The 18,197-nt window shown below is 43.5% G+C and overlaps 1 protein-coding gene across 1 annotated transcript in view; it reads left to right on the top strand.

Moving 5' to 3' along the window:
• CACNA2D3 (calcium voltage-gated channel auxiliary subunit alpha2delta 3) overlaps positions 1 to 18,197 on the top strand; it is a 787,108-nt gene that overhangs the window by 578,197 nt on the left and 190,714 nt on the right. Inside the window, exons 15-17 of the mRNA XM_065884772.1 lie at positions 3,704 to 3,775; positions 5,480 to 5,560; positions 14,542 to 14,616. Of these exons, the coding sequence (XP_065740844.1) occupies positions 3,704 to 3,775; positions 5,480 to 5,560; positions 14,542 to 14,616 (228 nt within the window). The remainder of the gene's footprint in view (positions 1 to 3,703; positions 3,776 to 5,479; positions 5,561 to 14,541; positions 14,617 to 18,197) is intronic.

Here is an 18,197-nt window from a genome sequence, read left to right as displayed (position 1 = left end):
CTGGATCGTATGGCAGTTCTATTTTTATTTATTTATTTATTTATTGGCTGTGCTACGTGGCTTGTGGGATCTTAGTTCCCAGATCAGGGACTGTACCTGAGCCCTCAGCAGTGAAAGCATGGAGTCCTAATCATTGGACCGCTAGGGAATTCCTGGCAGTTCTATTTTTAATTTTTTGATGAGCCTCCATACTGTTTTTCACAATGGCTGCACCAACTTACAATCCCAACAGTGCACAAGGGTTTCCTTTTCTTTACATCCTCACCAACACTTGTTATTTGTTATCTTTTTGATAATAACCATTCACCAACAGGGATGAGGTGATATATCATTGTGGTTTTGATTTACATTTCTGTAATAGCGATGCTGAGCATCTTTTCATGTGCCTGTTGTCCATCTGTTTGTCTAATTTGGGAAAACGTCTATTCAGGTCCTGTGCCCATTCTTCAGTCTGGTTGTTTGTTTATTTGATGTTGAGTGTATGTGTTATTTGTATATTTTGGAAAATAACGCCTTATCGGATATATAATTTGCAAGTATCTCCTCCCATTCAGTAGGCTGCCTTTTCTTTTTTGTTGATAGCTTTTTTTGCTCTGCAAAAGCTTTTTAGTTTGATGAGTCCCATTTGTTTATTTTTGCTTTTGTTTTTCTTGCCTGAGGAAACACATCCAAAAAAATTGCTAAGACCAATGTCAAAAACCATACTGCCTGTTTTTTTTCTAGGAGTTTTATGATTTCAGGTCTTACATTTAAGTCTTTAACTCATTTTTAGTCTACTTTTGTATATGATGTGAGACTGTCCAGTTTGATTCTTTTGCATGTAGCTGTCCAGTTTCCCTAATACCATTTATTGAAAAGGCTGTCTTTTCCCCATTGTATATTCTTGCCTCCTTTGTCATAGATTAATTGCCCATATAATTATTCATATAATGAACCCATATAAGTGTGGGTTCATTTCTGGGCTCTCTATTCTGTTCCCTTGATCTATGTGTCTTTTTTTGTGTGCCAGTACCGTAATGTTTTCATGACTGTACCTTTTGTAGTATAGTTTGAAATGAGGGAGCATGATCCCTCCAGCTCTATCCCTGCATGTGGCTCTCTGCACAGCCCCAAGGTGCTCAGGGTGGTACCAGCCCACTGTTGGGTGGGGCTGGGTCCCTGTTGCTCTAGGCTAGAGGGAGGATTCCAAAATGGGGCTTGCCAGTGCCAGTGTTATTGTGGAACAAGCTCCTGAAACTGGTTGCTGCCAGCATCTCTATCTGCAGGGGGAGTCCCAATTGCCTCCTGCCTCTCCGGGAAGCTCTCCAAGGTCAGCAAATGGGTCTGACCTAGGCTTCTTTTAAACTACTGCCTCTGTGCTGGGACTTGGAAAGTGTGAGATTTTGCAAGCACTCTTTAGGAGCAGAGCCTCCATGTCCTGTCACTCTATGGCTCCCCTAAACATAAGCCCTGCTGGTTTTCAAAACCAGACGTTCTGGGGTCTTGTCTTCCCAGTGTAGGATCCCTGGGATGAGGAGCCTGATGTGGAGCTCAGACCACTCGCTCCTTGGGGGAGGACCTCTACGATTGTGATATTCCTCCTGTTTGTAGGTTGCTGACCTGGAGGTATGGGTCTTGACTTTACCACGTCTCCGCCCTTCCTATCCATCTTGTTGTGGTTCCTTCTTTATGTCTATCGTTGTGGAAAATCTTTTCTGCTATCTTCAGTTTGTTCTCATAGATAGTTGCTCTGTAAGTAGTTGTAATTTTGGTGTGTCCTTTGGAGGAGGTGAGCTCTGGGTCTTCCTACTCCACCATTTTGGCCATCTCTAAAACCAACTGATTTAAATGTTAATCTCATCTAAAAAATACATTCACAACAACATCTAGACTGGTGTTTGGTCAAACAACTGGCACCGTTGCCTAACCAAGTTGCCACATAAAATTAACCATCACATCATGAATTCCCAGTCCTTGAGGGATCTTGAGATTCTTGCGTTGTTTCTCTTGTCATGGAGGAATGTAGGTCTATCTTGATATAGAGGTAAAACTAATAAGAACATGGCCTCCTCTATCCCTGTTAGGAGTTTTCCCAAAGCATATAAGTTTCTCTTTAACTATCATGGTTATTGATGGTGGAAAGCATTGCCTTTTAACAGTGCTTCTTGGATTTTAATATGCATACTAACTATTGAAATGAAGATTCAGATTCAGAGAATCTAGAGAGGACTTGGGATTATGCATTTCTAGGGCACTCAGGTGCCAGAGGTACTGCCATTCTGTGTGCCACATTACAAGTAATGAGGTCCTATTGCTCAAATAACCTATTGGAAGAACAAGACTGGGAGAAGATTGACTGAGTTTAATGACCTTTTCTCAGGAGGCCAGTCAGTCTGTGGGGACCTCAGTCCATGGGGACCTCTAAATTTTAGGATCTTCTCTTTATAATGCCTTTTCCCAAGAAGACCGAGGGAGCAACACCTCCGTTTTCTATGGAATTAAAGTGACAGAGAAGTGCCCAAACATCAGAAAACACTCTAGACTGAAGATAGTGGATTCTTATTCACAGATTGCTTCATTTGAAGCTTGAATGGGCTGTGAAACCAGGAAGTAAACCTCTCCCACCAGACTTGCCAATTTTGGTCTCTGTCCGCAGTGCCACATGCCTTGATCTTACTGGAGACTCTGCTACTTGCTAGCCATGTGACCTTGAAGGCAGGGAAAGGAAACTAGCATCTTTTGAGCACCTGCAGATGCCAGGTACCTTGCTGGGCAGTTTCACATTTTATCTTCATGGCAACACTGTTGGGGAATACTTGGCATTATTTCATACGAGGACATGAAGGCTTAGATAATGCAGTTAATAAAGATTCAAAGCTGAGAATTAGAACGAGGTTTGTCTTGGACCAAAGCCTACTGTGGTCCAGGACTCAGTTTCCCCATTTGTTAATGGGGCAGAGTAGGGGTTCCTGCCTTTCTCCTAACACTGTTGTGAAGGACGGTTGGGATGGTGGTCTCAGTGCATTTGTATGCAATTCAGTGAGTTACAGAAGTGTATTATGTGCCAAATTTCAAGAGTTCTTCTTCCGGGAGGGATGTTCAGCTTCTTACCAGTGATTTAAAGATGAGCTGATCAAATTATTTTTTTTATTTTGTTTTTATTTTGTTTGTTTTCCATCTGGGACTGACATACAGAGATACGCAGAAGTTCAAAAAGGCCATGACTCAGCTACCTTGGGGAGAATAAATGCTTCCAGATTCCATTGTTTCCAGCAGGGGCACCTCATAAAACCCCTTGTGCTCATGCTTTCTGATCCTCAATTTCCAGATTAAGGAGAAGCATTAATATTGCACATATTGAACATAAAAGTCTGCAAAGTAAAACAGTAAAATCAGTCTGTAGTAATAAAATAAAATGAATCACTGAGATCCAAACAGGGCTTTATTTGAACTCAAATCGCTGAATGCAGTAAACAGATCAGCTGGAGTGACTGATGGTAACTGACGTTGTTTCCCCTGCTGGGGAGGAGGGGCTGGGATCTTCACCTACACGTCAGGGTGGAGGAATGTTGCACTCCCACCTATGCTATGAAGGCTCGAGTGGACCCTGGTCCATTCCCAACAGCCCCTGGTCAGGAAAGGATGAGATAGTCAAAGGGTATGGCCTCCAGCACTATTTATCCCAGATCTTTCTCAGGTAACTGGCTTTTCTGTCTCCATCCAGCTTGCCAATGGTCAGGGCCCCGTCCTGATGACCACGGTCGCCATGCCTGTGTTTAGTAAGCAGAACGAAACTGTGAGTACAGTGACTGGATTTCCTACCTGTTGCTAGGACGGTTGTTATCTCAGACCCCCTCTGACTCAAGCTTTGGTGCCCTTTTTTTACTCATTTAATTTAAGGATGGAGGGTGTATAATTTTTCCTCACTTTTTTTTTTTTTTTTTTTTTTTTTTTTTTTTTTTTTTTTTGGTACGCGGGCCTCTCACTGCTGTGGCCTCTCCCGTCGCGGAGCACAGGCACCGGACGCGCAGGCTCAGCAGCCATGACTCACAGGCCCAGCCGCTCCACGGCACGTGGGATCCTCCCGGACCGGGGCACGAACCCGTGTCCCCTGCACTGGCAGGCGTACTCTCAACCACTGCGCCACCAGGGAAGCCCCTTTCCTCACTTTTAATCCTGCTGGTAGCATCATGAAATCAAGAATAGATGAGAGATGAGACTTCCCTGGTGGTCCAGTGGTTAGGGCTCTGTGCTCCCAATGCAGGGGCCCCAGGTTTGATCCCTGATCAGGGAACTAGATCCTGCATGCCACAACTAAGAGCCGGCACAGCAAAAAAAGAATAGATGAGAGGAATTCAAGCAGGCATCATTTTACAGTTTGTAGCACTTTTCCAAAATTTAAGTGTTTAAATGACCAGAGGAAGGAAACCCCCAGAAAGAATCCTTGATCGTAGTGGGTTAACCTCTCTCTCATTTACAGGTACCAGCCTTGAATTAGATTCCCAGGGCTGTGGCAACAAAGTGCCCCAAACGGGATGGCTTACAACAATAGAAATGTATTCTCACAATTCCAGAGGCTAAAAGTCCAAAATCAAGGAGTCAGTTCTAGGGAAGACTCCTTCCTTTCCTCTTCCAGTGGCCCCAGGAATTCCTTGGTTTGTGGCAGCATAATTCCAATCTCCGCCTCTGTCTTCACATGGCCTTCTTCTCTCCTCATCTCTCTGTCCTCTCTTCTTCCTCTGACGACACAAATCATTGGATATAAGCCCCATCCTACATCCAGGATGATTTTGCCTTGAGATCCTTAATTAATTACATCTACAAAGACCCTATTTCCAAATAAGATCACAGCCTGAGGTTCTGGGGACACTTGAATTGGGGGGAAACAACAGACAACAGCGATGAGTATTTTCTTCTAGAAGCCCCTTTCTGACATTAGAAAGTTTAGTACACCACATTGACCTTGGGACCTGGGACCCTGGAGGCCTATTCCTTCCCCTTAGTCCTTGATTCCAGCTTGCTGCTAAAAATGTGTTAGGGTTATTGCATCTTTCTCTGGCTATTTAGTCTCTCTCTCTCTCGTGGGCACCAGATGGCAGTGTAAATTGAGAAAGTAGTTAACATGTAAAGTGTTTCCTATAAAAAGTTTCCATAAGAGAAACTGATTAATGATCATAAGTCCTTAGCTTCTTCAGATTCTTGATTTTCAGGAGAGAGAAGAAAATGGTTTTTAGGGTATCTTGGTATGGGCGTGTGTTGAGGGATATATAATAGGTAATGTTTGGCCTGAGAAGCTACCATTCTTGCCTAGGAATATTTTGGGTAGCGGATGGGGAATAGAAGAGGTTCCCTCATAGAGATCCAGGTTAATCGTCAATCTCTCTCAGTTTAAAGGAGGCACCAGACAGTGATCTGTGGTGTGTGGCTTATCAGGAGGTTCTATTTCTTCTACCAGATTAACATACTATTGTTGATATTGTTTAATGTTTCTTTTCAACAGAGATCGAAAGGCATTCTTCTGGGTGTGGTCGGCACAGATGTCCCAGTGAAAGAACTTCTGAAGACCATCCCCAAATACAAGGTAATGCATTACATAATTAATAGTCAAGGGCCAAATGCACAAGATAATTTCACAACCTGCCATAGTGACAAGGAAAACACGAAGGAAAGAGGCCCTTCTACTCTCTTTCTAGAGGGCTCTGTTTTGTTTTGTTTTGTTTTGTTAGAATAATAATAGTCCATGCAGGTCTGATTAGGTCTACATGTGCCTATCCAGGTTTGTGTGAGTCTGTGGAAATCTACACAAGTCTGTGCAGTTCTCCACAGGTCTTACACCTCTGATGGTTTTCTAAGCCAATCTTGATTCACCCCAATCTGAGGACCCTCTAAAATCTGTTACTTCTTAACAGGAACCCAATGAGGCACAAAGAAAAGTGGTCTCTGACTCTCGACTACGTATTCCCTTTATCCTGGAAGGTGATGGGGTACAAATTAATATTCCTTTCCTAAAGCTGCATTAAACCTATGGCACTAAGGGAATTGTAAGTTTGTTTTAAATTCTGGGGATAGTTGAGAGGGTGGAGTAGGTAATTTTGGAACAAAGAGATTAGGGCAGGCCTTGGTAGGCCACTGCCTTGGGAGTTTAGAACAACATGGAAAAGAAACACTAGATGGAAAGGGCTCAGAAAAGGCTGTGGCGGGGGGTGGATATGCTAGAACCAGCTCTGCGTGTGAGGCCAGCCCTACCTCGAGAGAGAGGGTCATGCTTTCCCCCTTACCTGGCTATATTCCCAGCACTCTGTTCCCAGAACTACTCTTTGGTTTATTTAGTTCTTCCACATTTGGGGACAGAGGGACTCTAATGGGTCATCCCAGTGCCACCCGCAGCCCAACCTCTTTCCATGAGAACAAGCATCCCAAGCTCCATGTGATTTCTCAGAGGTCCACAGTCTGGATCTGCCCTCTCTGGGGCAGGCAGGCACACACAGTGACAGACTGCACTGCCACCTAGGCTGGGTGCAGGAGGTGGCAAGTTGCTATGCAGGGGACATGGTGGCAGTAACCATTTTGTGGCCCATAGGGATGATATTACTTGGTATTTATGTTCTTTGGCTGCTGTAGTTAAATAAGCACTTTAACAAAATCAGAGCAACGGACAGGCCAGGAGCCTGGTTTCCATCCAAGTCAGGTTCACACTCTACCACCTTTAGAGCAGTGTTGTTCCATCTTCAGCCTTTTGCTTCCCACCATCGTAACACATTGTCTTTTCTTTGTACCACCTGCAGAATTACTGAACAGATCTTTTTAAATTTCATTTGACTGGCACTTTTTCTTAATTATCTCTTCTAACCTCAGCCTGAACAGCCACATGTGAAGTCGTAAATTGAGATATGGTCATTATATTTTTCTGATACATAGGTTAGCCAGGGGAGTAACATGCAGGTTTTCCTTTTAAGGAGATGGCCCAGAGAGTCCTTGAACCCCATGCAGAAAACTCTCACCTGTTCCCTAGTGGGGGCTCCCCAGAAAAGCAAATCAAGGGGTAAGAAGAGGAAGGTCCCCTTAAGCCCTATCCCAGTGCTATGGAACTGCCCAAGAGCCGTCTCTGTGTATGCATGCATGGGAGTGCAGGGGGACAGAAAGCAGCCCCTGCTCCTTGTCCTAGGAGGAGTTCATGGACTGACATGGTTCCCCTGGCTGCGCAAGGGTTGAGACCATACCGTCCCCTCTTCCCCCAGCATGAAGCAGACCAGCCCGCCCATCTCCATCTCTGGCCCACTCACAGACTGACAAGGGTTCTTTCCGTTCCCATCTGGAGGGAGGCAATCTCCTTTGGGCTGGGAATCTGAGATTCTTGGCTAACTGGCAGGGCCCCCTCCCTTACCACCTCATTCCCTGATGTGCTGAGCCTGCCTCACCACCGTTGTGAGAGGCCCTTCTTCCTGGGCCTTGGCAGGAAGAGGCAATGGTTAGTGCTCTGGAAGAAGATACATTTGGAGTTCAGCCCCATCACTGAGGAGCTGGGTATGGACAACTCTCTCAAATCCTTAGTTCCTCTCTGTCCAATGGTGGTAACAATAGAACCTGCTTGTAGATTTGTGTGAAGAATTGACCACTGTCATCAGTCAGGAGCAATGGTAACACACTGGTCAAGAGGACAGGTTTGACCCCCAGCCCCTGGTACCTGCAGCCCTCTTCCACAGGGGGCACTGCTTGCAGAGAGCTATTGACACCTTTCCTACCCCAGATTCTGACACCTGTGGCTTCACATCCACTGATCCTATGCTAACCCAGAATGCCCAACAGAACGATGGGTTAACTGAACAATGGACTAGGCAACCACATGCTGGGATTCTCAGCCACCTTTGAAAATGGGGTTTTCAAAGAATTTTGAAAGACACGGGGAAAGGCTTACGATACAAGGTCATGTGTGTTAGGCAATATTCTTAAGTTTGACGACAAGGATAGGTCCACCTTTTTGACAGAAGGCCAGGATAAGAGCAAGAGAACAGATCACCAGGCATCACAGCAAACCCTTATCCAAGCAAGTCAGCTAAATGGATGACTGCAGCCAAAATGAACAGGTCACCCCTCAGAGGGTTGGACACAAAGTGACAGGTGCAGAAAACACCTATTTAAAAAAGCACCATTTTGTGGTACAAAATGGGATGTCTCAAGGTATAATATTAGCAGATAACATTTGCCCAGTACTCTGTGCTGTGCAACGAACATTACCCCCATCATGTTGTGAAACCTTCCTCAGGTAAGTGCAGTGCTGTTGTATCCATTCTACTCATAAGGAATCCCAGGTTTGCAGGGCTTATGTTCACAGAGCTCAAGGCTACGTAAGTAGGAAGTGGTGAGTGTGATTTGAGCCTAGACCCACATTCTTAGAGCAGATCTAAGCCATTCACATACTACTTCATATACTCTCTGTACCATTATTTACTTAATACTTCACTTGTAAATCAGCCTGAAACTTTCTTCACTTAACTAAATTTTGATAGGAAACACATCATTTCTAAAAAGAAAAGCCAGTGTCAGTTTGCATTATAGAAGATAATTGTAAAAAAAATTATAAAAACAAAATAATAGTATTAAATAATTGATTCCAAGGTTCTGAACTTGAATTCTGTTCTCTTTTTTTCTTTTAAGTTAGTATTAAAGGCAAATGTTAAAGATATACTAATGGAAAGTTTATGTTTGATATAATTGGAAGGATGGAAGAAATTTTTAAAAGGGCTGCCTCTTACTAGAGGTTCTGGCTATAAAGTTTAACACAGGCCCTATATGCCACCTGAAATCATCTCGCTCTACACTGTTTTTCCTAAGAAAGCAAAATAGGCCATGGGAAGATGATGGAGGACTGAGGAGTGAGGACCATAGGGGATTGTTCAGACTTGGGGTATGTATCCCTGCCTCCTAGGGCTCCCCTTAGCCCTGGACATCAGCGCCATCACCACCCTCCATAAGCCCATGCTGCACCCTCACCTGTTGGCCCAACCTTCTCAGAGAACCCAAAAGGTTAAGTTCTTCCCAGCGCTTCCTAGCTGGTCCTTAGCACATGCTCCACTCCTAGAAGAGGAAACTTCTTTAAACAAGCAAGGCATGTATCTTCCCATATGCCAGTTCCATTTAGGTGATCAAATTAGAAAGCCACCTTCATGATAAGAGGAAATGAACTCTAATCTAAAACCAGGTGTCCAGGCTCACAAAAGGTGGCCTCCTTAACAAAAAAACTTTCCTGATTGGGTTTACTGAGATGACAAAAGTCTTTCTTCCTATTGTCACCCTGGAGCCCTGACAACCAGGTTCATTCAACAACAAGGCTTTTACAGTTGAAAGTAAGTTTCCAGAGCATGATAGGACATGTGGTTGATCTAAACTCACATAAGCACATGTTGGAAACTGTACAGCTCCCTGGAGATGGAAACTCAGGGTATTTGAGGCCCCTAAAGATAGTGGACTTTACTTTTATTGAAATCCCCAGACTTAGGTACCCAGAATTGCTGGCTTACTGTTTAAGGAAGGGCATCCCACCTTCCTTAACACTCTTAATCCTCTTGCACCATATAAGAAGATGTAGAAGCCCATATATAGGGCCACTATTTAATATATGCCCAGTAAATCAAGAAAGTGTGAACATATAGCAACTGATAACAATTACCCTGTGAGTCTGTTTCTCAGAGCTTCCTCTACTAGGCAATGTACTAAGCTCTTTATAGCATTATCTCACTTAATAATAGGTAGACACTGCTATTACCCTTGGCTAAAGAAACAGAGGCTCAGAAAGTTTAAATATCTCACCAAGTCTCACAACTAGCAATCCAGACTTTTAGCCTTTATTACCCTAGAGCCATTAGGAACAGTAAAGGACAATAATAGTAATAGTTTAAATAATAGTTAAAATATTAAAAATAATATTAATGGCTAAAATAATACAATAAAACATTCATTGAACTTTTTACTGTGTGTTTGGTATGGTAAAAGTGCTTTATATCCACTATTCCACTGAATCCTTATTAAACTCCCATGAAGTGGGTACCACTTGACCCCGTTTTTAGATGAGGATACGTGAAATAACTTTCTCAGTATAACTCAGCTAATAAAAGATAAATGAAACAAAGTATAATAAGGGGATAGAGGAAGATCAGCTACAGAAAATTAACCAGCAGTGTCTGAAATACAGGCATTCCTGTTTTAGGCTTTTCCTAAGGTCTGGGAACGAGAGACCCACGTATGACATACCTTAATCTAAGTTATCCTTCCTCTGGTTCCCACAAGAGCTTTGGGAAAAAGGTGTGCATGGCAGGCAAAGTGAGCCATGGTTGAACATGGCTCTCTCATCTAGGAGAGGAGAGCTCCAGGGAGCAGAGTGCAAATTATACCTTTTTCTCTTGATTAACACCTTGTAAAGATGAGTCTGCTCTCGGGGTTTTCCCAGAAGATAGAATTCTTTTTTTTCCCTTAGCTTCATAGATTTTCCCACAAGCAATCAGACTTCCTGTACTTTTTATTAAGAATTCCAAACACCCCAGCAATAATTTCCGGACACCACAGCCTCTGTTAATGTAATGAGCCATTTTATAATTGGGTTCACTTCATTAGCCCAAAGTCTCTGCACTTGGAAGGGAAGCACCTCCTTCCCTGGGCTGTTGGAGCTTGAGGCTCCTGGCCTCCAGAAGAGTATGATTCAGGATGAGGGCCCCTTTGGCAGCCCCAAGTGCTGGAAGGCCTTGTGTCCCATCTGTTCTTTTATTACTCCACGGGACTGCACATTAGAATGGACAGGAAGACTGTTCTATTTCAGATGAAACAAAAATTGGAGATTTCATCTGTGTATTGATTTGGGGCCCAAAACAAATGTTGGACATTGCCATACACAAGTTTAAGGTTTCTGAGAGACTCATCCACAGAATGTGTTTTGAGATTTGCTCAGTTTCTGTTCTTACATCTACATTAGGTTATATCCATATGCCATCAACCAACCAACAAAACATTCTGATGTTATTTTCTCAGACTGTTCTCCTGGGAAGGATGTTAACCAGATAGTTTTTGAATGTCAGAAGACTTTCTCAGGTACAGGCTTGAGGAGGACTGACTATGTACCTCCGATAGCAAATCAGCTTCTACTTTTCAGCTCATGTTCAATATTTACTTTAGCTGAAACTTTAAAGATGAACTAGGTAATATTTGGGTAAAGTAGTGAATGTCTTAAATACATGCAAACCTTAACTGGAGTACCTGTCATGTGTTAGACATTATGCTAGAGACTGGAGACGTCAGCAATGAGTGAGATGATTCCTTCCCCACAAAGAGCCCATTCTTATGGGCTTATCTAGAACAAGGCAGAGGAAAGAAAGACAACCAGCTAGAGTTGAGAAGCAGGCAGAAAAGTAAGTGTAGCATTTTCATGTATTAGGGTTAAGGTAATAATGGAAAAAATTCTCAGGGTTTTATGGAGACATGGTATGGAAAGGACGGTGCAACAGGAGAGACCTTTTATAGGGGAAGATCCTGAGGCTGAGCTCATAGCATGGGTGAGAATTAGCTCAGGGGAGATGGGAAGGAGCAGTGCTCTGGGCAGCTCCCACTGTGTGAGTAAAAGTCTAAGTGGGAGAAAACAGCTGCAGGGGTGGTGTTGTCCCTGTCGTATGCCCTGGAGAGGCCATGAGTTAAAGAAGGCAGTGCTGGGTAACGAGGTAGGGGCCAGATCCCAGGGAGACTTGATGGCTGGGCCCATGGATTTTATCTTGTACATGAAAGAGGTCTTTAGTGGGTTTTACAAAGGGGAGCAACAGAGTCAGAGTTACCTTTGACTTTGATTAATCTGAAGGATGACTTTGTTGGGGCCAAGCTTTGAGGCAGGAAGTGCAGGTAGGACCATTATGGCAGTCTGTTATATTAAATCTACATGAATGGTAGGGTGGGGAAGCAGAGTTGAATCTGAGTGATTTCTGGAGGAAAAATTAGTAATTACTTAGGTCAAGAAGTTGGGGATGAAAGAGAAAAAGGCGTTTGCAGCTGAGGAGTCTGGGTGGTTGGTGGTGCCGCCGATTGAGAGAGAAGAGCAGGAAGAGCAGCGCTAAGGGAAAGAGCCACCCTGCTGCACTGGTGAGCCTGGGGCGCCTGTGGGATGTCCAGGCAGAGACGGCCGACACGCACGTAGATACTGGGATCTGCCACTGAGGGGACAGGCCAAGGCTGGAGCACAGATCTGGAGATCAACAGCATCCAGGTGGTTAATGAATCGTGTTGGGGGAGAGAGAGCTAAAGCAGACAAGGGACGCTGGGGACAGAGACTTAGGGAAAATTAGTGCTTCCAGGTGGGTGCAGGATGAGTGTCCTGTGAAAGGGAGGAAACCCGGGAGTGTGGGTCCTCGCAGCTGAGGGACTAGAGAGTGTCAAGGAGGAGGGGGCAGTCGGCTAACACAACCAGGAAGAGAGAGAGCTTTCTATAGGGTTTGGCAGTTAGGAGGCCACTGGCAACTGTAAAGAAAGGAGTTCTGGTGGCATCTTGGTAGGTAGGCAAGGGGTCACAGCAGAGGCAGACTCTAGTAGGGTCGGGCATGAGTGAGCAACAAGGAAGTAGAGATGGCAGTTGAACAGTGAGTAGAGGACATTGTGTGGGAAGGTCAGCTCAGTCTCTGCATCCCAGGGAGGAAGCAGAGAGTTTAGGATAGCTTTGTAGTATCTGCACTCAATTCAGTTTCTTTTGTTTCCCTCCTTCCTCCTTTTCTGCTTTCTCCTTTCTCTACCCCTCTTCCCTCCATGCCAGCTACCCCTCCATAAGCACATGGTATGACCTTGGCTGTCACAGAACTTATATTCTGGCAGGGAGATAGGCATTAAATAATTAAAGGCCTTGACTGATGCCTTGATTACTGATAGTCAGCCTCACAAATAATTGATTATTATCATTTTGACACAAGAAAAGTAGAGGGCATTGGGGGGGCATATGCGTGGAGTTTTACCTTCTTTTGAGTATTACTTCCTACAAGCAAACCAAGAAGTGAAGGAATGTAAATTAGAAGGCACTGAATGTATTAGTTGACTATAAAATATTATTTGTTTGGTCTCATTGTGAATTTCCAACCAAATACCACTTGTGCCTTTAATGGAAAGAGTCAAACTCTCTGAGTCTTTTTTGACCCCTGCAGTCCATATTAAAGTGGGACATAAATAAAGGTAATTAACGCAGTGTTGACTGTGTCTGACATTTTTCCCAAGAGACAAGATGAAAGAGACAAGATACATCTCAGAGGATAGCTGGTTTATCTTTCACAGCATAATGAAATACACTTTTATCATTAGAATCAAGTAGAATCTTATTAAGATTCCAGAAGAAAATGCCTGTTGCCCTTGACTACCATGTGCATATTTACTTTATGTAATGCAAGGAAAACTTTTAATTTCTGGTGTTAAATTCCCTGAAGTTAATTTCACATCACCTTGACGTTAAGCTAACAAGCAGACAGGGTCATTCTTGGTTTGTAAACTCTGTTGTCTGGATCATTTAGTAGTATCATATTCAAGAATGTGAGCAGCAGAGAATTTCCAAGAAAAGTAACAGTGAGGGCTCAGAACTATGAAATAACTCGTTGGAAAAAAACAGAGGATTTCTTTTTCTTCTCCCCTTTCACTGCTCTGGCAAAAGTGGGTTACATTTTCTTTCTTCAGAGAGAGAGAGATCAGTATGGGTTCTGTGCCAGAGGCCATTTTAATACATGAATGATTTGTAGGTAAATTTATTGTAGCCAATGGGTGCAGTCAACTGTGTAATAGAAATATTGTCAAAAAGCTGGGATTATTATTTAAATAAGTGCAGTGTTAAATTTGATTACATACTTTTTAAAGCTAGTAAAACATTTCATTGCTCTCAAACTATTTCCCATAGTCCCATTTAGTCAGAAAACATAAATTAAGTGAGGCTCTGCATAGAAAATTACCCAGGCTTTGTGTCGATGGAAGCATGCATGGAAAAGCTTGGCAGCCTCACAATTTAAAGACGAAAGGATATAAAAAGGGTTGGCAGGCTCCTATATAGGCTGGTGGGGACACTTTTATCCTTGAAGAATTATGGAACATGATTGCCTAGGAGAGTGCATGCTTGCGATGGCCCGTAGGGGTGTGGAATTGTAGGGAGCCTAGGTGTGCCTCAGAGGGAGGCCCCTCTTGCCTTATCTCAGGTAGAGAGAAGACACCCAGGTTGACAAAGCTCTGTTCACTTGGACATAGGGTCTCCAGAAACATTAGCCACTTGCCTTTTAGAAAATATAATTGTTTTTGTTTTAAATAAATCAAAGTAAGGGCTTTGGATGCCAGCGTGGGTCTGTGACATTTTAAATTGTGCTATTTGCTGAGCTTATCCTGTGACAGGTCTTCATTTCCAGCAAAGGTCAAGGATCAGTGCCTTGCATTCATTTTAATGAAATATTGTGCTGATAAGGGCTATGAGTGCCAGGTTTAAGCTGCACATTACTAAATGTCGGGCTGCTTTCTGCTTTGTGAATTCACCAGGGAGCAAGCTAATGAAGCCTTCTTTCTCGCTTCTTCTTACAGTTAGGGATTCACGGCTATGCCTTTGCAATCACAAATAATGGATATATCCTGACGCATCCAGAACTCAGACCACTGGTAAGAAACATACTTATTTCTGTGTTTCTCCCTTTATGATTTTAAAAGGCTTTCTTCAGTTCTACAGTAATTACGCTTTGCAGTTTTCACTTGAAACGCTCAATTCATAATACCGTCTCTAAAAGGTTGTTCTAACAGTTTATAACTAGCATTTTGACATAAAATATGTAAATAATGTAGGGTAAATATATTTACTATCATGGTTTTATATATAAATCCATATATATCTATATGTACTTATATATTTATTTCACATCTGCCAATATATGGAAAAATTTTAAACTCTGGACAGCTTGAAACCCATCATAATAGATACCTTTATATAACAAATGGTCTCTAACACTTCAGTCTGAGACCAACTTATTGAAAGTTACATTTGATACAACAGATTAGATCCAAGATCCCTGGAAATTCATTCTGATGGGATTTGCCCCCAAAATACATTACCCAAGCACAGTGCCTGCTGCCTTGAAGGTATTTGTGTTTAATTGAAACAGTTGAGATTTTTCTCCTTGTCCTGCCTAAGCTGTATCCAGTAGCATTGTTTGGTGAGCTGACATGTAAACCATTTTCTTTCAGCATCGTTTTCACTCTCTCTGAAGTGAGTGGGGTTAGGTCAAATCCAGGACAGCCAGAATATCATGGTCCATTCTGATCCCCGGGGAGAGGCTGCCTGGAGCACTGTGTTGAGGAGCATTCTGAAGGGCAGCCAGGCTTGTCAGATAGGAAGCCCTGGTCCACTGTGCCCTCTGGAGGGGCACAGGCAGTGAGTGCACCATGTTTGCCATCCCTGGACTAGTTGTAATGTGTTGAAAAAAGGACATCCTTTTCGTTCTGTGGTTAGCTAATTTTAAGGAAGATATAAAAGTATAAAGAGTAATATAGTAAACTCTGCTTTTGAATGTTAAGAAAGTGTAGTTCAGGGCTTCCCTGGTGACGCAGTGGTTGGGAGTCCGCCTGCCGGTGCAGGGGACACGGGTTCGTGCCCTGGTCCAGGAGGATCCCATGTGCCGCGGAGCGGCTGTGCCCGTGAGCCATGGCCGCTGAGCCTGCGCGTCCGGAGCCTGTGCTGTGCAACGGGAGAGGCCACAACAGTGAGTGGCCCGCGTACTGCAAAAAAAACAAAAAACAAAACAAAACAAAGAAAGTGTAGTTCATTTCCTATAGCTACACACACACACACACACACACACACACACACGCACATCCACCCCACATGTCTTTTTCCCTTTCATCAAAATTAGAAAATAGCAATGCCTGCTATGCAAATGTTTATTGGTGAAACATCGTGGGGACCAGTTTGCTTCTCACTTGAATCATTGTTTAGAAAAAGTCCATGTTTTAGCTCCATCATCATCCAACTTTGCTCTAATTGCCCTGGTATTAATGGAGTCATGGCCACATCATGTGGATCCCATATGCATGCTTCAGGATGGGAGTTAAGGTAATACTTGACTTCAACAATCTTTTTATCAAAAAAGCGTTGAGTTAACTGGTTAGCTAATTCCAAACATAACTCAGAATCATTGAAAAGTCCGATTGAAAAAGCTACTAACTTTTTAAGGATATTTAAGTCTAAAAACATATTTAAGTTTAAAAAGCTTAGCACATTACCCATTTCTAAGCCTTCCGGTTGGGGTTGCCTGTTGGTGGGTGGTAGGAGTTATATATTTGGTGTGGCTGAGTATGGGCTCCTAGTGCATATTTATTCCAAGTTGGAGTGGATCAGAGTAAATGAAACAATCAAACCTGGATCTTCCACTAGTGAATGAGTAACTTTCTATGTATCAGCTTTTAAAGAAGGAACAAAATGGAACCAGATGTCAGAAGTCACCAAGGTACCTTTCCTTTCTCTATAGCAATGGAAATGAGCAGCTCCCATCTGCACAGTCAACTCACGAAGTCTTTCTGGTCTTTTATATCTCCTGGTCATGCAGCAAATGGTCTGTTTGCAAATAATCCATCTCATGTACTTTCCAGAGCTGTGGCCACTGAGAGGGCAGCCAAAAGGCTCTTATAAAAACAGGCCAACCAGTCAAGACTGATCATCTCCTGACAGTGCAAATACTCACAAATACAAGTCATTTCTGTTCTTCTCACTGTTGACACATTGCACTGAATGATTTCACTGGAAATGGTAGCTAGGGTCAAATTCCCATAAATGGGGTGACCCAAGCAAATGCTGCACATCTCACTTGTGAGAACCCAAGCCCAAACCAGATGAAGCATTTTGCAATTGATCCATGATAAGAACATAAGGAGAGGCCAGGTCAGTGAGCCATCTATCCCATTTATCAGTCTGTGACCCTGAGGCCCTGACATATTTAGAAGAGGTTTGGCGTGATGCCCACCATTGAGGATTACGTGAACTAACCCATATGAATGTGATCAGTAGTGAGTGTTGACCCTGCCTTGAGTTTTGCATTTTCCTACTGGGAAAAAGACAGCGGTGAAGTGGAAGGAATTCCACTTCAGCAGTACACAAGTTGTCCTTGATTCCTGGTCCTGCCATATCCCAGCTGTGTGACTTTGGGCAAGTCACACAGCCTCTCTGAGCATCATTTTCTCTTGTAATCTTGCCATAACCAAAGTATGTAATATTACTGGTTGTCAGTGTAAATGGGATAATGCAAGTAAAGAGCCTTGTGTGACAAAGCAGGCCCCAGGACATTTTGCGGACAGTGGCGGTTATACAGGCACTCCGTTTGTGTTTTATTGATTTTATTGAACTATGCCTGGCTGCTATAAGGGTTGGGAGGACATGGTGGTGGTGGATGCTTGGGAGTGGGGTTGGATTTAAAGAACACTTTTTATTATTCAGTTGGTTCCGATTATCGTGATAAACATTGGTGAGGGATTGTATACACACAAAAACAAGAGAATAGATACAGGGTCCTTGGAATCATGCAGTCTCCATGCAGTTCTGCTTTGAACCTGGTATCAACTTAGTCTGTGCAACCGCAGCTGAGCCTGTTTATGCCTGCTGTCTCTCCCCTTCCCTCTATCTCTCTGTATCTGTCTGTCTGTCTGTCTGTCTCTCTCTCTCTCTCATACACACACACACACACACACACACACACACACACACACACACCCTCAATTTTCTGGGCCAACTCTGAGCTAGAAGACAAGCAGACAGTAGCCACACTGGGATGTTCTGTGTGAGCCCTACCACGTGAGGAAACCGAAGGGTTTTGTTGTTGTTGCTATTGTTGTCTGTTTGTTTTCAGAGTAGCAATAAGGATATACTAGCAGCTGCAGTAACTGAAGAATGACAGTTAAGAATCAGTCCACATGGGGGGAATAACCCCAGCTCTGGCACATACAAGTGGTTTGTTTCTCTCTGTCTTGTTCACGTGAGCAACAAAAGCAGAAAGCTTCATCCCTCCTTCTCCCTCACCACCAGCCTCTCAGCACAGAGGAGGAACTCAGGAGGGGAATGAATGAAGGGATCCTCCAAAGCCACTGTTCGGTTTTCTCTTACTTTGGGTCCTTCAGGATAATGTAATTGGTGTGCTTCCCCCAGAAACCGGTGTCTGCACCAGGTGTAAATGCACCAGGTCAGACCCTCACACACGGCT

Source organism: Phocoena phocoena, chromosome 10 (genome assembly GCF_963924675.1).
Source record: "Phocoena phocoena chromosome 10, mPhoPho1.1, whole genome shotgun sequence".
NCBI lineage: Eukaryota > Metazoa > Chordata > Mammalia > Artiodactyla > Phocoenidae > Phocoena > Phocoena phocoena.
This window is presented reverse-complemented; position numbering and strand designations above follow the sequence as displayed.